Source organism: Condylostylus longicornis, unplaced genomic scaffold (genome assembly GCF_029603195.1).
Source record: "Condylostylus longicornis isolate FDR11 unplaced genomic scaffold, ASM2960319v2 ptg000163l, whole genome shotgun sequence".
In the NCBI taxonomy this organism is placed as follows: domain Eukaryota; kingdom Metazoa; phylum Arthropoda; class Insecta; order Diptera; family Dolichopodidae; genus Condylostylus; species Condylostylus longicornis.
The window spans coordinates 342,565-364,042 of record NW_026578131.1 but is presented as its reverse complement, the minus strand read 5'-3'; the positions used below and the strand labels follow the sequence as shown (position 1 = coordinate 364,042).

Below are 21,478 nucleotides of genomic sequence, written 5' to 3'. Positions count from 1 at the left end.
AATCTCTTTTGTAAAGACAAAAAAAGTTGTATTCATAATCTTTTTTTAGGGTCTATCCCTTGATCGAAAGTTATGAATATATTTAAGGTTCCCCTTACTTTATTGATAATTTGTTGATACGAACTTTAACATTAATATTTCATTATTGAGTTTGTTTTTTAAATTCTTATGTGTACAACAATGTCCATTTTTTTATATTAAATATAAAATTCGCGTATAATTTTTTTTAAAAATATTTAAAACATAAATTTTATATACATACTAAAATTAAAATTGTGCTTATTAGACTGGCTTGAATAATATTTTTATGAAAAAATCAATATAAGAAGAAATACATAATAAATTTAATTTTTTTTTTATAAAAAAAATAAACTAAATTAAAAATATCAGAAAAAAAAAACACAAGAGTATATAGGAAATTAAAATAGGGTTAATTTAATTATGAATGTATTCAATTAAATAATTAATACTAGAAAATAAATTACATGGATATTAAAAATATTTGACTAAAAATAAAATAAAAATCAATAAAATGAGCACATTTATGAAAAATAATTAATTATGAAATGAATTAAAAAAAAATTCCCATGTTTTTTTTTTATAATTCATTTAATTAAATTATTTATTGTTATTGTAGTTGTGTTTTTTTTTTTTTTGCTAATATTATGAAAAAATAAAACAAAAACTAATTAATTCTAGGAAAATTGAAATAAAATAAAATAGTTTTGTGTTATTTAATTAAAAAATAATAATTTATGTTGAAATGATTTTTTTTTTTTTTAGAATTTATTTACTTTAATTTACATTTGACACTGATTATATTTTTTGGAAATAAAAATTATTTTAGTTAATTTAATAAAGCGAGCGGTTTACGGAAAAAAAGTGCTTTAAAAATAATTCATACAATAATTTTGATATTATTCGCACTTAATTTAGTCAAAAGTCAATCAGTCACAATTTCTTTTATTACTATGAGGGTAAACTGAACATTCACTCATCGTAAATGTCACAACAATGTAATTTTTTTTTAGGCAATGTAAACAAAACAGTTCATTATTTTTTGCATTGTATGACACAAGTAGTTTTCTTTCATTTGTTTTTAAAAGTATAAAACAGCTTCGCCAATGAACAATGATGTTTTGTTAAATTTAGCATAATTATACAAAAGTAATAAAATTTTGTGTCAAAACAAGTGTAATTTGACCTTTTGAAAACACCGCAAGCTTTGAAAATTGTTTTAAAATATTCTCGATACGAAAAACCCGTCGTAAATGCGTCGCAAATTAATTGTGAAATTGTGAGAATATCGAAAGTGTTTATATGCATTCGTATTTGATCATGAGACATTGTGTTGGAGACGTCTTTAAAACATTCACGATGTCAGCGGTATTCACAAGATTTACACTATGTAATTTTATTTATTTTTGAGTGTGACGATTACAATTAACATTGTAAATTTTAAATCTTGTACTGAGACATTGCATTGTTAATTATAGATTGCAAAAAATTTGGAAAACTCGTTTTCGCTCGTTTTCGCCTTTTTCTCCGTTTTTTTTTTTAATATTCTCAATCAAATTTGGATTTGATTTGGATTTTCTCAATTATAATTGGTGTTGTTTGCCTACAAGTTATCATAAGTTATCATCATAAACGGCAGAACGCCAATGTTATATAACAAGTATGAATATTTGATAATATTAAAAATAATTGAATTAAATTTATTTTTGAAATTTTGATACTTAATACGTACACTTTGATTTTTTTTTGTTATACTCTGAGCACATAATTTAAAAATCTTAAATATTTTTTAAAAAATAAATTAGTCGTGTATAAATAAATATATATTTTATGTATAACTAAAATAATAATATAAAATTATGTTTATCTTTATTATATTTTTAAAATAATTAATGTTCGTATGTATTAGGAAACTTTTATGAACATAGTATATATATATTCATATATATAAACCTATTTATATAATAATATTTAAATATCAACCTATTTTAATTGTTTTAATTTAAATTTGAAACTCCCAACACATCTAAACTAAATAATTTAAAATATTTTTTTTTAATTTTAAAATCCTAACTAATTTTTTGATTAATTTTTTAATAAAAAAAAACAACACTACACTACATATATATATATATAAAAGGAGTAGCACATCAACAGCTGCAGCGGCCTTTGCTATTGCTACATCAGCTTCAAGTAATCCTCGGGATGAGCCCCCTGAGATTGAAGCTAAGAATCGCAAGGAATCTGTAACTAGTTCACCAGCTACAATGCGTGTGTTAAATGTGCTAAGGTAATTCATTATAAATAAAAAACAAAATTATATTTATAAGGTAAAATTTAATAAAACAATGTCAATTATAATAAAATTAAATTTCATTTTAATTAGGCACTGGGTGTCAAAACATTTTCAAGATTTTGAACAAGATGCAGCCTTACGTTCACAGGCAATTGCATTTTTAGATGATATTACATGTAGCCCTAATTTATTACCCTCTGAACATAGAGCTGCATCACAATTATTACGTTTATTGTGCCGTGATGATTTGGATTCAAATATGCATAAATTAGATATAATATTGAGACCACCTACTGTAAGTTAAATTTTGATTTTAGATGTTTTTTAGTATTTTTAAATTTTCATTTTTTTTATATAAGGTGGCAAGTAAAGAAAGTATTGAAACATTATCAGCATTAGAAATAGCTGAACAAATGACATATTTAGATCATCAAATATTTTTGGCTATTCGAAGCGAGTAAGTATATGAAATCTATGTGGTTAAAGAAATAAGACAGTAAAAATTACATGTAAGTTGTAAATTGATTATTGCAGTGCCAGGATACGTAAACTTAAAAAATGGATTGTCCCTTCATCTTATTCTTGAGCCTACAATGGCCTCCTAAGAATCTTAAAATGATGACACAAGGTTTCGGTTCATTTCAATGATTATTTTAAAACGCAGGTTTATTTTAAAACTCATTTACCCTGGGTGTCTTCTTCAGTTTTTTACTGTCAATAGTTCATAGTTGGTTTTTTTAAGTTTTTTACAGAGCGTACTTACTCAAATTCCGTCAAAAGATTTGATCTTCCCCGTTCACTACTGAAAATCATTCAAAACTTCTATATTTCCATTCACCTCTAGGTGTCTTTGCATCTGTAATACAAAGTAAATCTAGAATATTGGCCTTTTATTATTGTGCTCTAATCGGGTAGCAATAAGGATTTCAAGAAATTTTCTAAAAGTTTACCTTGTTTTTGAAAATATAAAGGAAATCCTTTTTCTTTATCAAAGTACGTTCAATTTAATTGGTCGTTGTATGGTCGTGACAATCGTAACAATTAACATAGTGTAAGTTTATTTTATCTACTTAAGTTTAATTTTAAAAAAATAGTCGTTTAAATTGTTAAAGTCTACAAAAAGAGCAGTTGCAAAAAAAAAAAAAACAGTTTTTCTTTAATTTTTTTATCACAGTAGTGTCCTTCCTCGTGCTAAAGGATCCATTTTGAGATATTTTGGAAGTAAACAAAATTAAAAAATAATTTACACAATAATTTCATATAAAAACTGTCAATTTATTTTGGAAAAGCGGCAAACTGTGACAAAGTTTAATTTAAAAAAAAAATTGTTCATGGAATCTGAAAAAAAAACGAGAAACTTCAAAAGAAAAGGAATTTTTTTTATACCACCAGTGGCGTTTAATGTTTTTGGTTTTTTTTTGCACAAATTCGTTAGAAGGAAGCGTCAAAGTGAAAAAAACCAACCATCACATTATTAATGCCTTGTGGTTATAATTTTTTTTTTCGTTCCTTTACTAAATATGTATAAGAATTTAGTTTCTTTTTTTCATTTTGATTTATCACATTAAGTTCAATATAGACTCAGATATATTCTTTGAGGGCAAAGAGGGGGATAAACACAATAACATAGGAAGTGGAATAAATCACTGTTGAAAGTGTTTTCAATATTTTTTTTTCGTATTCGTGGTAAGAATTTTTTTTTTGAAAAAATCTTTTGAAATTAATTCACTCAGATCAAAGTCTATTATAATAAACATTTTTAGAATATTGAAATATTGAAAGTATCCTTCGATTTTTTTTTTAATATTTGTAAACTTTAATAACTACTTTGCCTATTATTCAATTGATTCACAAATTTTTTGTTAAGTACATTAAAATTTAGTTTTTTTACAGTTAACATCATAATAAAGCTTATTCATGGCAAATTTGAAATAAGAGTTTCAGATTTTTTGCCAAATAAATGAGACGCCCGTTTGGAAAGACTATATGAATAATTGGTTTGAACTCGTAAAAGTAACCTAACTCTATGATAAACTGGATAAATAATAGTAACAACAAAATCAAACCGGTGGACGACAACGACGAACAATTTCCATTATTAACCCAGAATACACAGAATTTTTATATAATAGCACACATATTGGAACATATGATGACCAAAAAAACTGCCAGCAGGAAAATAGGAACTTAATTTACTGCCGGCTGTGGAATTTGCGGCGTTAATCTCGATTGATTCTGAGCAGTCCCATTTAAATATAATATGTATTCTAAATGAATTCTGACGTTTCGCTACGCAAAATCGTCTTTGTTTTGTTTTCAATTTAAATTAGACAGAACCTAGTTTAAATACAGCCAATTGTTAAATTTTATCTGTAAATTATCATTAGGCCGTATCAGTTGAATATTAAAATTTGAAATACTATAAAAATTTTGACGAAATTAATACTTGATATATATTTTTAATTTGTGTTTTTTTTGTTTTTTAAGGGAATTCCTTGGGCAAGCTTGGATGAAAGCTGATAAAAAGGAAAGAGCCGAACATATCATATTAATGACGAAACGTTTTAATGATGGTTCAAGACTTGTTTCGTCTGAAATTATATCAAGGTTTGTATATATAAATTTTATATATTTTAAATCAATACTTAAAAATATAATTTTACTTTTTTAGATTAGATTATTGATATAACGTAAGCAACAAACGCGTGCCGTGAAAAAAGATTAATTTAATGGCAGAGTTCTTTGCGGTATATTGAAAATATACGAAACCATTCGTTCACTAAGCGTGTCCCCAATTAAAAATTAAAATTTCCAAGTAGTTGCTCAGGCGCTATTTTCTCCATGAGTAACATTTGCAACAAATCGAGCTTAAAAAACAAAAATTACACCTTTTATCCTATTATAAATTAATCATATTCATATTTTTAATCAATATTTTAGACTAGCTACATTACTTTAAGGGAAAGATATTTAAAATGGCCTTATTTTATAAAATTTCTGAATTTCTATTCCATAAATATTGAATATGTTAGCATGGGCGTTTTTGAACAAGGTTTTCTTTTGCATTGTTTTTAATTCCAAAAATATGAAATCTAAATAAAATATCCTTAGATTTTACGTGTTGGACAAGAAATTTCTTATTGTATTAGGTGGTAACCTTTAAATAATTTTGATTTAACATACAATGTGATGTGATAGGTTTTGTAGTTTTTATGATTCATAAAACATAAATTGGTTTTTACCATTGGTGTGTTTTTTGTTTGGTTTATTCTATTTGATTTTTCAAAATCCCTATTTTCTATTTCAAGGTCTTTTCTATCTTTTGATTCATAGACCCGAATTTTTTTATATTTTAGTTATTTTTTTTTCTTTAAAGTTACACAGATGGTTTGCTTTTTTTTTTTAAGGTTCTGTCTGTTTCAAATATAACTATATGCCCTTATTGGTATTCCATATTAAAATGTGAAATTTTTGTTTTTTGATTTTGTTAGAATTTGTTTTTCTACTTAGCTTTTGCGATATTAGATTTTAATATAAAACTTTTAAATATTTTAAGTCATAACGTCAATAAATTGAAAAATCTAACACTTTTCCATTCGTTTTTCGTTTTTTTTCTTTTTGTAGGTATAGGGTTTGTTTTTTTTTCTTTCAAATGAAAAATTATTTTTTGTGTATCCTTAAGGGTTTAAAACTAAATTAAAAACGGGATTTTTTTTTGGGTATTAAAAAGATTAAAGTAACGAAATTTTTTATATAAAATATAAATTTGTTATTTATAGCTTTATAGTTAGATTACAAAATGGAATTTAAAATTAAGGTATAAATTACAATTTTTTTTTCTTCTTTTCGGTTTAAATTTTCTTCAGAAATATTAGAAGCACATATTCAAGGTTCCAAACATACAGAGAATCACTAAAAACAAGTAAAGTATCGGATAAAATAAATTTATTTTTCTAATCGTAAAATAAATTCTCTAGATAAATAGTCTAGTTAAAAAAAAAAGGAAAATTGCAGCTGTTTTTGAAAAATTTTAAGTTTGAAATATAAACGAGGATAGTAACGAAGAATTTTTTTTTTCTTTAATGAAAAAGTGTTTCAGGTGTAGTGTGCGAGAAGCTGAATAAATTTTGCAGAATGTTCCGGAGGAGAATTTCAAAATATTAAGTAGTTTTATGTAAATTATTTACTAAATTGAAATTGCAGTAAGTGCACGATGAAAAAAATTTTAAAGAGCATCCACTCACGGTCATAGAGAAGTTACACGTCATAATATAGAATTAGCCCTTGGATCGTGATTATTATACTCCTGAAAATTTGCTTCAATCAAAAAATCATGACAAGAATAATCAAATATTATAAAAGTTAAATTGTTTGTGTGTGTTCAGTGACCCACTATCAGGAACTCAAAATAAGTTTTCAGTTCTCATTTACGTAAAACTTTTTTAAAAAGTCGTATGAACAGGAACAGAAAAAATGAAAAATAATGTTTTGGAGAGATTGGTGAAACGGTTTATTCAGAACAAGATTTAAGTAATCCTTTAAAAATGGTTGGCTTTATAAGAATTCGGTGCGACAGTCGTCATGCGATTTTGCATTTACTTTAATACATTACTCGGCACAAATTCAAAAGCAAATTTAAACAAGTTTAAAATGATGCCAATGAGAGGGTTAAAATAGGCTATATATTTAAGTAAACATAATTCTTTGTTTGGAACAGTTGTAAAATTATTTTTAATTTTACAATTACGTAGTAACATTGGAATTTTAAATTTATTAACATATTTTTGAAATTATTTCTTTTTCTAGATTTACTTATATAATATGTGTTTCTTTTTCATTTTAGGACAAATATGTCTGCACGTGTAACTGCTATCGAAAAATGGACAGCCGTTGCTGATATATGCAGATGTTTACATAATTTTAATGGTGTTTTACAAATATGCGCTGCATTTACAAATGCTGCTGTATATCGTTTAAAAAAGACTTGGGACAAAGTGCCGAAAACAGTAAGTTTTTGTTAATTGAAAAATTTTATAATTTTATTCAATTATAATTGATAACATCTTTTAGTGTAAAAATGTACAATTTTTTATGGCATTCAAAATTAACTAATCCCATTTGAGTTGATATTTGAACTCCCTAACAAATATTTCTTAAAATAAACTTATATTTGTCAAGATAATTGAGTTAACCCAGTAAATAATTGGGTGTAGTGTCAAATCATAGAATTATTAAATTTTAATCAAACTTGTTAGATTATAATTTAATTATTACTTATTAAGCATATTTTTTACATCTCGTTTGTAAAGATGCGGTTCAATGCAATATGGAAGTGCCTCTTAACTGGCATTTTTTAAATTAATGCAATTGAAGATAATTTCAAATTTTGCATATTTAAATGAAATTTTTGGCATAAGAATAAAATATGATTTAGAGTTCTACCTAATATTAATTAATTTTCTAAAATTTTCAATTACGATACAATGGAACATTTCAAATATTAATTTGAAGTAATATAACCAATCTATTTTAACAAATTTTGTCATAAAATTAAAAATGAAATTCGCTTCCCTTTACTTTATATGGAGTAACTATAATATGGAAGCATGTATAGTTCAATTATATATATATTTATTTCCAATATAATCGAATTAATTAAGAGTATATTTTATGACTTCAAATTATGCATTCAATTTATAATTTTATTTTTGTATGGATTTTTTTTTTGTCATAATCTTTTAATCAAAACTATTTTATTGTTGTTTTTTTTGGGGTGGGGGTGAACCAACAATCGTCAACATTCTGTTGCAATGGAAAGGGATTATTATGTATGTATGTGTATGATATAACAAGGGATTAAGATGATATTTTACTTATGGACACATTATTATTCTCTCGAAAATTTTTTTTTCGTTACTATTACTATTACATTGTAAATCAAAAATCTTTAAAAGCAATAAACCGGAAAATTAATTATGGTTCATGGCGATGAGGTTTTTCATTTTCTATTTATTTTATATTAATACATATACATATATATATACATTTCCATTTTAAGGATTTTCATTTAATGTGTGGTATATTGTACGCACATAATAAATAGAAATTTCTGTCAAAATCAGCACAAAAATTTTCATCTTTTGAGTTCTAAATACAAAAAAAAAAGAAAAGGATTTTTTTTTTTACCACAAAATGGTTTTATTTTATTATTTATATATCTATATCATATATGCGTACGTTTAGTATAGAATGTTTACTAAGTATGTATGTTGGATGTTACGTATGTGCAAAAATTTTATAATAAATAAAGTTATAAAAAAGGAAACAAAAACGAGAAAGAAAAGACTATGGTTTTTGTATTTTTCTGGTTTTTGCTGTTGTTTTTAAGTCTATATTAAATTGCTTAACGTATTAAACGAAAGATGAAAGATTGTAGGGGTCCTGTGCCGTAAAAAAAACGTCTGTACGTATATGATATACTGCGTATGTTATTTATGTTATGTATGTATATTGGTACTTAGAGTTAAAATAGGCTTACAAAATATTATGTTTGGACAATTATTCAAGCTCTTATTTCCTTTCTAACCTATTGTAAATTTATACACATATACAATCTATATGTAATACATAATTGTTTAGAATGTGTTTTATATAATGTACTTTATAGGACAACTGTTATAATTTTGTATATAACCTTAAGTAATATAAATCAATTTTTTTGTGTACATATACATATACGACGCATATATACGAATTTATAATAAAATATAAAGACTAATAACATCCGGAAATGATTATGTCCTTTATATTTTAAGGTTTTTTGTGATTTTGCAAGAAAAAACGTAATTGAAAATTTTGTTTCTTTACACTCATAATTACTCAAATTATAATTTATATATGTACATGTATGTATAGTTATATGATTTTGTAAACTATATGTATACCCTTCTTTACAACCTATCTATTATATTGTTGCTCTTTCGAGATATAAGGATTAAATAATTACTCTTCTGTTATGAACGATGGGGAGGGGTCAGGAAAGGAGTATTTTGTTATAGAATTTATAAATTTTATATAAAATAAGAATTTAATTTATTGAATAAATTTATATTGTAAAAATAATAATTTTGCCTTTTATGGACATTAATTTATTTTAAGAATATTTGGAATATTTGTAAGCAATTCTCATTAAAATTGGAATTACTTAGTAGCTGTAATCAATTAGTAGCGAAATTATGTAATCAATTACATAAAACTTTTCTTAATGATTATTAATAAATACTGCATTATAATAATTATTAATAATTAAACCGCATTATAATTTCATCTCGATCTTTATTTTATTTCCACTTTACAATTTTTGTAGTGACCGCCTTATAGTGTAATACTGGAATGTATGCTGGATGGCCTCATGTTTTACGCTTACAAAATCGACTGATGTGCAGTAGAGAAGAGTATTCGTCTCCTTAGATTGCTCTATGACAATTCTGAGTGTGTTGCATGGATCTATAAGAGCTTCTTTCGGAATCTGACCAGTTCTACTCCGAGTACTTTCAAGCATGTAAAAAACAAATTCGGTTTTCGTTTTAACAAAAAGTTTTCATTTTACTTTTTAACGATTTCATATTCTGTTGGATTTAAAAAAATCTCTGTACCCTATTTGCTTATATCTACTTGCAGCAAAAAAAGAATTAAATTTTTGACATTTTCACACATTTTTACTAAAATAAAACCGGAAAACTCTGAAGAAATTCAATATTTTAAGTGTATTCTTGATCTTTTACAATTATCAAGTTAAAAAATTTTGTGTGAAAATTTAAATGAATATCATATAACAGTTATGAGTGTTTAAATGTTTGTTATATAAGATTGTGTGTAACAAGAAGAGTAACACAAAAAATCTAAAAATTTCAAATTTTGTTCCTAAATGAAAACATTTTATAATTTAAACGCATTGTTTGGAAAATTAGTTTTATAATATCAACATTAAGAAAAAAAAAAAAAATAAAAAGCTAAATAAATTGTACTTAATTTAAGTTTCGCTTTGTAGTTGAAAACTTTTTCCAAATTAGTTTTTAGCTTTATTTTAATAAACTTTTGACTTTAAAATTTGGTTTTTGAAAAACGGATAGGTCGAAAAAAATGACCTTCAGTGAAATTTTAAAGATTTTTTTTGTTTTTTTATGTATGGTACTCGTTTTTTAATTGGGAAGTGAATAGCTCGGAAATATATTTTGCCAAAATCACTTTGAATCTTCAAAGATTTTGGAACAAATTATGTATTTTGATCTCATAAAAAATTTAGTAAACAAAAATTTTTTGTATATTTAAAACAAGGTTATTCAATAAAAAGAACAGACCACAAAATATTTCATTTCAATAATTTTGAAGCGTTGAGCTACGAATTGAATGTGTCAGCTATTCGGTCTATTATACCATTATTATAATCGGCGAAGTGAATGGTTTGCCAAATTAAGTGATCTACGCGAATCGAATGACATTTCAAATTATGAACGTTGCTAGCTCAAGTCATTAAAAAATTACATTACCATATCGGAATTTTTCTCCATTAATTGATCAAATTGCTTTGGGTTAGTTTTTTTTGTCACGCTTAAAATAATGCTAAACAATCAATTTTTTTGCAATAATCTGAACTTTTCATTATATCAGGATAAAGAAAATAAAATATTTATTTTGATTTTGTTTTTCCAAACAATACGCCAAACTTGTCCAACAAAATTTTCAAACGACAGTTTTAATACTTCATTCCCTTAAAATTCTGGCGCATTCGCTGATCACATCACAATACTAAAAATTCATATTCGCCGAAAATGTAATTCGCTTCGCCGATCGTAATACGAGTAGCGGTGTTAATATTCAGTTGAAAACATACAAAAATATATAAAAAAACTTTGTCTACTACTAGTAGACAAAGTGAAGTGTGACTACAGAATAATTCAAGAAAATTCTTATTTTATATTATGCAGCGTTAGAGTAGCTTTTCAATAATCCCCCTTACAAATATGTGGTAATTTTATTAGGATTTCAATTTTCAACTGTGATATATAATTTAAAATTTTGCTTAAAATCTAAAATGTCCTTAAAATTTCAATTAAATTATCCAGAATTACACATCCAACATCTTTTAGCATTAAATGAATTGTTATATATGGTTGGAAGGAATCAACAACATCCTTTCAAAAACGAATGACGGTTTTTAATGAAATTTCCTATATATACAGAACAAAAGTTGACTGCAATTACATAATTTTAAGTGAAAATTTTAAATGAAAAATTTTTTCTTATATAATTTTTAAAAAATTTAATTAAAAACAATGCAGCGAAATCCTTGTATGAGGAAACATTATTATATATGTGTTATACAATCTTGTCCTACAGAATTGTATTTACAGAAAATATGAAATTTGTACAAGCAGACAAAACAATACAACTAAAATAATATGATGGGCATTAAATGATAATGATATACGATATAAATTAATTATTAAAATTAATTCTGACCTTTTTTTTATAAAATCAACTGCTTTTCCTATTCATTATTCGGAAAAAAAACCCCATTTTTTTGTTCTCTTTCATGTTTTCAGATTTTTAATTAAAACACCTTGTAAGCGCAACACTGTCTTGTCACCAATGTTATTTTTGAAATTGTTTTTTTATATTGTAAACTATAGAATAAATTATAGCACTGTTCGGAATATTGTAAGAGTTGTAATTCAGGAAGTTGAAACTGAAAGCAAATAAAACCGGAGGGAAAAGAAATGTAAAAATTAAGAGAAGAAGAAAATAAAAATTACAGTTCAGCAAAACTAACGGGGCTAGAGAATTTCATATTTTTTGACATAATTTTTCTTGAACTAATTTTTTGAATTTTTGTTTTTTCATTGGTTGTTCCTATTGATCACAATCATTTTTTCTCTATTGAACTGCAAATAAGGGTAAATAAGCAAGCTTCAATTTAACGCTTCTATTATACACGCTAGAGTTCGTAAAAGGCGATTGAACATATGTGCTATCGGCCTCCTCAGTTGCTGTCTTAAACATACGGACAAAAGGTGGAAAAGTTGAATTGATACCTTGCTAATTTTAATAGAATTTCGTCCCCATAATTGCCTTTGGGCTTTGGATAAATAATCATAATAGGGAACATTTTTTCTGCCATAGGTGTGACTTAGAATTTTGTGTTCAGCTATACGTAATTAATATCTAAAAAATGTCAAATATATATCTAAGACAAGTGTCACTCTCATACAATATTCAAAATTTTAATCGGTCTTCATCTGCCAAAAATATTTTCGTCCTTATAAACTATTACCGAATAGTTTCAGATTGTATGCAGTTTTATCATAGAATGACTTAAAAGTTTTGTTGTGTTGCGCCTAAATACCTTTGCATGTTTTATTTGCTCTTAATACTCCAAATAAATCTCCTAACAGCAGTAGTTTGTGTTACAATTTAATTTTAATTATAATTTATAGTTGACATCACAAATATAATTTTAAATTTAATAATATATTATTTAGTTTATTGTTATATAGATCGTATGAATTTCGAACGGTAAAAACTTTTAAACATAATTTTTTATATACGATTTCCTTAAAAAAAAAAAAAAAACAGAAAACTTTTATCGTTAAGGAAAGAAAACGGAACATATGATAAAATTTTATATAATATCAAAAATCCTTCTAAAACTACACCTGAACTATAGTACACAATAAAAAAAAGAGGGCAGCGGGCAACAAAGATATTCTAGCTATGTAGATAATTGATATCAAGAAAAACACAAAAAAAAACTAAAAATACCGAAACGAGAAAATATTGTTAAAAATGGAGAGAGGATGATGGTGGAGGCGCTCTAAGCACTTATAGTTAGAAAAATATTATGTTTTAAAAGTTTGATAGTTAAATTTTAAGAACATTGTATATGCATACATAATTGCTATTGTATTACACACCACTTTATACTGTATATGTAATGTGGTAAAACATGTACAGTGCAACAAAATAAGTTAAAAAAGGAAAAAAATTAGTTTTTCCTACTTGAGAATACAGCTAAAAGGAATTTTTCTTTCTCTCTCTTCTTATATTACACTTACGGGCTTAAAAAATCTTACTGCATGTGTGTATGTATTCAAAAAAAAAAATATATCCTTGAACTAATTTGTAAGAAAGTGCATAAAAAATGAATTTATTGTATTATACATGCATATACAATAAATAAAAAATACATGTGTAATGAAATTACATTTACATGACATACACTCAGGCACGGTTCTGACCTCTTTGGTGCCTTACGTGATTTTTAAAAAGTGCGCCCCCTGCACCCCAAATAGATTGCGCATAATAAATCGCTTTCGTCTAGCTGAGTGAATGCTAGCTGAAGACGAAAATCATCCTGAATGCAAAATTAATCATAATCTGCAATTAAAAGCCACGAAATAAATTTTGTATTTTTTTTTTTTTTACAAAGTTTGCATATAAATACATGCTTGTGTTGATTTTTCTGTAAACAGAAAGTAAACATTTTTGGAAAACACGTAATGGACAAAATTTGAAAAAATTCATTATTGTTATTTTTCAAAGATGCGCCTGTTTTCCGACGCCCATTGTAAATGCTTACTTTGCATGTATGGTAGATCCAGCACTGCGTACTCTCATAGACTTATACGAATTCATATACGAATGATATTTATGTATGTATGAATGTGTTATGTAAATGTTCACGTACATTTATACTTATGCAAAAAAAAATTTTGTTTTTTTTTTTTAAAACATTCTCATATGCAGTGTAACAGAATGCAAATTTATGACTTTTTATAAAAATTTTAACATTTTATTTTAAATTTTTCTCTTTTTTTTCTTTTGAGGTCCCCCTTCTCTCTCTCTCTTTTAATGTCCTTTTTCTTTCTTGACTATTTTTTTTTTTGCTTATTTTTGTGCTATTAGAATAGCATATGTTTATGCATTATTTATTTATTTTATAAAGAATATAAAATTGTAATGGATTCTCAAGAAAAAATTGGATTGCATAAGAGAAAAAAAATAGAAAATGAAAAGGGAATTTTAAATGACATTCAGATTTATAATATTGCATATATTAAGGAGGTGTCATATATATTCGAGTAATATAATTGCATTTCAAGGTAAATAACGGTAACAATTTATAAAAAAAAAAGTAGAAAAAAACATAAAAACAGAAGGATTTTCTTAGACTAACGATGAGCATTCTTAAAAATTTATTTTACATTTTATTCTATTTTATTATAATTTATGAATTTTTTATTTTCTTTTGCTTTATTTTATTGCTTTGTTTAAAAACAAAGCGTTAGCTGAGTAAGAATAATAATTATAAAGTTTTAAAATATTGGAAAACATTTATTGTATAATGAAAAAAGATAATATTTCTTATTTTGAAACTTTAACTTAATTACTGCCTTATTTCATTAGCGTACACTTTAATTAGAGATATCTATTATGTGACGAAAATTAATAATTCGTGAAAACTTGTGATGAAATATTAAAAAATTGAAGAAAACTACTACACCTATTTGTATGGCTATAAAAAGATCTGGGGGTATTCCTGTACACGCAACTCAACTTATACATAATGGGTATATTTTATCAAAAATCAGGTATAACATATGTACTCGTAGCTGAAGATCCTGCTCAAAATTTATCATAAAACATATTGAAACAATAACGAATATATCACTAACAACATTATTTAAACTTAGTACTAGAATTAGTATTGAAGCATTATACATTAGAGTTAACACATTTGATATACGTCAATAAATAAATAAAAAGAATAAATCTTCTAATACATCAGCAAAACTGTGTATTAAAAATATAAATGATGGAAAATAGTATGAATAGTCCAAACGAAATGGCGACATCTATTGCCGAAATCATGAAATTTCGTCGAAGATTTTTTTCACCTCACTTTAAAAGTAAAATTTGTTAACATTAAAATTCCAATTTAATTTTTTGCGTCTTTTGAAATTTATTTGATTTTCGTGGCTTAAAAATTTTCGAATTAAAAGAACTTCAAATTTCAAAAGGATTTGATAAGGTTTAAATTTAATTTTCATATAAATATGAATGAATGTTCGACATAAATATAAATGTTAGGAAAATAGAATGACAGACAATTATGATAAGGGTTTCCACACGCATCCACACGTTGCTCTTATGATGCGTTTAAATAAAGAAAAAGAAAACAATGTTTGTAACAACAAGGATAAAGGATCACCTCATAATATTTGTGATCTTTGTTATAACGTTGTCTAACTGTCATCGATGATGTCCTTGGGATTGGTTTTTGAATACTAAGAACCGTTGTGGTAGATTTTAATTTTTTTGTTATTATTTTTTTTACAGGGTTTATTTTGTAGAATATTTTTTTCCTTTTTCTTTTGTTTCCTGATAAATCAAAAGGATAATCATATCTACAGAATTTGAAATATCAATAAGAAACAGAAACGCAACTTAACCTTAAATTGTCAATAAATTACTTATTTTTTGATTATTTATAGTATTATTGTATTGAAAGGTAATAAATTGGACGAATTCTGGTGTGGCGCGAAAGATTTTGTGATTATTTGTAGTCTGTCAAGAGATTTGTCAAAAGCGCTTGGTCTGAAACGAATCAAGCAGCTTTCACAGGGTTATAATCATTATTCGTTGGGGGTAAGGTAGACGATTCTGGCCTGTTTCATTAAAAAGAATGAGTTTATTGGCTGAAGTAGGAAAAGTAAAGGCTTGTAGTTGGCGGCCGATGTTTTTACTGCAGACTGATCAATCACTTGCACAACCCTGATATTAACTTCAAACTTGTTTGTATTGATTATACATTATCTGTTATTTTCTAATACAGTTTATCTATTTGGAAGTTTATTCATACATGAAATTTATAATCCGGTCAGTCTGATTTTTAATTGATAAATTTCGATTTTAAAAATCTCCTAATTAAAATTTCTGATGTTACAGCAGTGTTTATCATATCAGCAATTATTTTCATATTTTTTTTTATTTTAATGGCCAACATTTGAAATTTTTTAGCCCTTTTTTTGTGAAATTTTTGTATGACATTTGTATGAAATATTTTTTTAATTTAAAATTTTTTCTTCTGAAATTCACCTCATTCCAATGTTATGTAGCGTTTAACCTGTATATACGTACAACAAATGTACATATCAGGATTTATTCACATATACTCACATATCTAAATATATGCATATGTACATAATAAGTATTATTTATATATGTACCTACATGTACATATAGGAAAAAGGGAAAAAAAATCTAATTTTGTCCTGTTCATTCAAGCAAATCCATCACTCACATTTTAGTTCAAGATTATATTTTAGGACACGACCAATCTTCAATCTTTCTTTTGAAACTTTCCAATTTGAAAAAAAAAGACAAAAATATTTTAATAAAAAAAAACAAAGAGCAAAAATTATAAATATGCTTACCTACATGTCCTTTGGAATGTACTTTTTGCGGATGAATTTAACACTGTACAAATATTTCATATGATGAGATCAAACTTCAACAAAGAGAAGAAATGAACATTCTATCAAGTGTAAGCGCTCATTACATCAAAAGAGGTTCGGCTTGTCTTTTGAAATTAGTTTGTATTGTTGGCATATCTTAAGAATTTTTTCAAAGGTTATTGATTGGAATTATATTACTAAGTCCTTTCGTTCAGCCGATTACAACCACTTATGTATGTAGAAAAAAAGTTGCTGGTTTTCGTATTCTTTTCATTCTTTTCTTTCTCCTACTTTCAAAATTGAGGATTTTTTTATTATATCTTGTATTATTCGAAAATTGCTTTTTGCTATCTAAGTCGGCATTCGGGAAAAAATATAACTTTCCTTCAAATTAGATCAATATGTTCGTTTGCTTCAAATAAAGCGAAAAAATGGATTCTTTACTCTAACAAAAATTCTAACAAATATTCTAACAAAAAATAAAAACGTTATTTTTTCTTGCCCTTCCATAACAGGAAATAAGTTTTATCCTTTCACAAAAAATAAAAAATTTAAGGAATAAGAAAAGGGAAAAGGCAAATAAAAATCTAAGAATGTCAATGATCATTTGTTTCTCCGATGACATTTCATCCGGGAAACATTAATCTTGTAGTAATATTCTGTGAGTCCTTTTTTTAACGTCTTTCAAAGAAAACAATATTTTATAGAAATGAAAATGTTGATTGTATAAGTTTTTAATTTTGTTTGACTATTTTAAATCATTATAAACGATACAGGCCTGGACATTCGAGTTCAACACCTCATTTAACGCCAGTCTCGGATCATCCAAATTATTCACAAATCATGCAAATATAAAATCTTTATCACTCATTCATTGAGGAAATTGTCCCTTTTGGAAAACCGTTTATGCTTTTCTGACAATTCATTGAGTTGAAATATTTTGTTCGAAGGTATTTATTTGAAAAATCTTACAAATTTCGAAAAACTTTGAATTTCTGTCATAATTGAAATCCTTTTTTGATCATATTTGAAATGATAACAATTAAATTTAAGATGATGAATAAAATCCTTGGTGTCAAATATCGTCTTCTTGAATAAAAAGCATACTCCTAAACTTAAAGTTTATAAATTATATTTATGTTTGAACAACACAGGGGAGTATTGCTTTAATATATAAAAGTTTTCTTATATTTAGAATAACTTCTACTGCATATTCGAATTGATTTTTATAAAAAATTAGATATAATGAAAAAATTCTGAAGATAAATTTATGAATTATTATAAAAATTTTGTACATTTGTTCCAAAACCTAAAAGTATTTCAACGAACGATTATGATTTAAAACCATATCAAGTACCAAGTTTGATTGTTATATAAAATTGGATTAATTTTTATCTTTTTATTTAGATTAAACAGACAATCACAAAATTACAAGCAGTTGTCTGCTCTGATGGACGTTTTAGAGCAATGCGTGAAGCATTACATCGATGTGATCCACCATGTATACCATATTTAGGTATGTATTTGTCGGATTTATCATTCATTGAAGAAGGCACATCGGATTTTACCCCAGATGGCTTATTAAATTTCTCGAAAATGAGAATGGTAAGTTTAAAAAAAAAGTTTTAAATAACATATAAGTTATTTTTGTTTTCTATACAGGAGTCAAAAATAATCAACAAACAAAAATAGGCGAACTTAAATCGTCGACAGATCTATTAATAGTGGGAGGGCTTTAACCCTAGTTAAAACGCACCTGATCTGGTCATAACAACCTAAAACTACTCAAATTAATTAACCATTAATTTTACTTTTTCGTGTTTTTGTGTGTATATTCCGTAACACGGAAGTGCTGTTTCAGCACTTAAGGCTAAATGTAGAAGTCTCGTTCGTTTCAGTTTTTCTGTCCTAACCATCTCGTCTATATGTGAAGCGGCTTCAATATTCCCATGCTACTCCAAACGTACCCTATGTTTCATGGTTCCTAATTTCTTCACTTACCTCGGAACAGCCCCACCGCTGTATATATATATCAACACTTTGTCGTATGCTGCCAATTTAGACCCACGACCAAGGAACCAATAGTTATTTAAATTGCTTCAAATTTATATTTGACACACTTGAAACATTTGTTGCAAATGTTTGGCTCATATTGATTTCATTTCATATCTTATAACTTAATTACGAACATAATTTATAATATTTTTTATATTTTATTAATTTTATTGTTTTATTATTTTTTTTCATTTAATATTTTATGTTTTTTAATATATTATTATTTGTTTTTTTAACTTTTACATTGTACAATTAGATATCTCATGTTATTCGGGAAATTCGCCATTTTCAACAAACACCATATAAAATTGATCATATACCAAAAGTAACTGGATATTTATTGGATACAACCTTATTGTTAGATGATGACGAATTATACAGTCGTTCACTTCAAATTGAACCAAGAAGTTCACGTTTAAGTGCACCAAATACACAAGCTGTATAATTTTTAATGAACATTTGGTTACATCAAGTGTTAAATGTTGTAATCAAATTATTAATAAATTACTTTTATAGAATATTTTTATGTTATTTATTATATTATGATTTAAAACACATAAAGTATAAATTTAAAATCAATAATAAGAATTTTTGATATTTTGTTAATATGAGAAAATTTAGTGCAACGCATCTTTGTTTTTTTTTTAATTATTAAATTTAAAATAATTAGATTTTAATTTAAATGAGCATATATTGAACAGAAAAATTGTATATTAACAATAAGGCATATCATTTTAAAGTAGTGCAACATTCAAAGCAAAAAAAAAAAAAAAAACAAAATTAAAATTTAACATGTAGTTTAATTCAAAAAACGTTTATAATATTAAAAAATTTAATATCTATGATTATGTCAATATGGAGTAAATTCTTGTGTGTATAAAAATGATAATGTATAATTAATTAATTAATTTTATTTAATTTTAAATCCGTCAAAAGAAGTCTTTGCATCAGGGCTGTTAAATGTATAATATCGTAAAATTGTTAATTGTTGTTTATATATTAACACACAAAATAATATATAAAAATTTGTAATTAATAATATTTAATTATAATAATATAATATAATAATAAAATTATGGCACATGCAAATGCATATAAATGTATATCTATACTTAGCACGTACGTGTATACTCCGAATTTAATATACTATAATTATTTTTAGATTAATTTGTCAACAATATTCCTACATATCAGTTGTTTATATAATGTAGTATTACATATACACAAATTAAACCCATAGTTACTAAATAAGAAAATTCATCAAAATAAAATTCTATTCCTTCATCACATGTAATGTAGGTTTTGGTGACTTGAAATTTATTTTTTTTTTTATAGTAACGCTTATATGGCACGATTTTCATTGGGCTGGTACCAGAAAAAATATCGTTAAGCCATTTAATTAGTTTAGTAAGTCTGACTTAATTAATTTTTTGTTTTATTGTTTACTATTGTAACAATTGACATTAAAATTAGAGAATACCTTACTTCAATTGCTCAGATATATCGCAATTTTTATATGAATAAAAATCTGCAAAGTTCAAAGTGCAATGTAGTTTGTTATGCGTCACATTTGGGTTGACGAAAAATGTTATTTTGTTGCTGTGCCTGCACTTAACGAACTATAGGTGCAATGCAAACTATATATACTTGTTATATTCAGATTGTAGACAAACGTAGGTCTCTCTTTCCTTAATTAAATAAGGTGTTAATAGCTGTTAGGAACTCATTTCCGGCCAGTATTGTCGAAAATTACAACTCTGACGATCTTCAAATTATTACAGTTAAAATTGATTTTGCTATTAAAAAAATTGTTTTGGGTAAATTGCTATATTTTCAGATTACTCAAGTACTATGAAAATTACTCACGATATATGCTAAATTTTCTTTAACGTTTGATTATGCTTCCAATTTTCGCAATTCAGAATTTTTAATCTCCTTAAAATTAGGTGTACTACTTATGACGAGGAGTCATTTTTAATTCCAATTGAAGGCTTCGTATTGTATTTCATACATTCCTTTTATTTAAAAAACTTAAAATAATCAAAGCAATTGGATATTATTTTCACCTCTAATTGATATAATTAACTAGCTATTATTGCATAATTGCAACTCCTTGCCCGTTGGTTCATGTTGAGTTTTATCAACTCCCTAATATCCTTCTCTTATTGCATTGGCATTTAGAAGTGTTGCATTTATAACGCATAATATCTGCACATAATTGAAGTCAGATTATTTGTTGATATAAGAATTTTATTTCTTGCACGTACACACTACATGTATTAATATACATCTTATATAATATTATCAAACAATAGAAAAACAAACAATAATAATAATAAAATAATGATCTTTGTTTTTTAAAAACCAAAAATTATAAAATTTTAATGTTTTTATAAAAAAGAAAAAACAAAATTTAAAAAAATTTACTTAAAAAATTTCATATTTGATTTTTACCAAAAAAATCCAAATATAAACAAAATAAATAATAAAAAACTTTATTAAAAAAATTTTCAGAAATTTTATAAAAATATTCATACGCAATAATATGTACATATAAAAAATTATTATGAAATTATTTCAAAACTATACAAAA

The 21,478-nt window shown here is 25.4% G+C and overlaps 1 protein-coding gene across 6 annotated transcripts in view; it reads left to right on the top strand.

Moving 5' to 3' along the window:
- LOC129616211 (ras-specific guanine nucleotide-releasing factor 2-like) overlaps window positions 1-19,506 on the top strand; it is a 169,442-nt gene extending 149,936 nt beyond the window's left edge. For all 6 annotated transcript variants that reach the window (XM_055531719.1, XM_055531722.1, XM_055531721.1 and 3 more), the window contains 7 exons: window positions 2,159-2,308; window positions 2,405-2,609; window positions 2,674-2,771; window positions 4,802-4,921; window positions 7,158-7,320; window positions 18,238-18,435; window positions 19,142-19,506. In XM_055531719.1, the coding sequence (XP_055387694.1) occupies window positions 2,159-2,308; window positions 2,405-2,609; window positions 2,674-2,771; window positions 4,802-4,921; window positions 7,158-7,320; window positions 18,238-18,435; window positions 19,142-19,330 (1,123 nt within the window). In that variant the 3' untranslated portion in view covers window positions 19,331-19,506. The remainder of the gene's footprint in view (window positions 1-2,158; window positions 2,309-2,404; window positions 2,610-2,673; window positions 2,772-4,801; window positions 4,922-7,157; window positions 7,321-18,237; window positions 18,436-19,141) is intronic.
- Window positions 19,507-21,478: the final 1,972 nt, after the last annotated feature.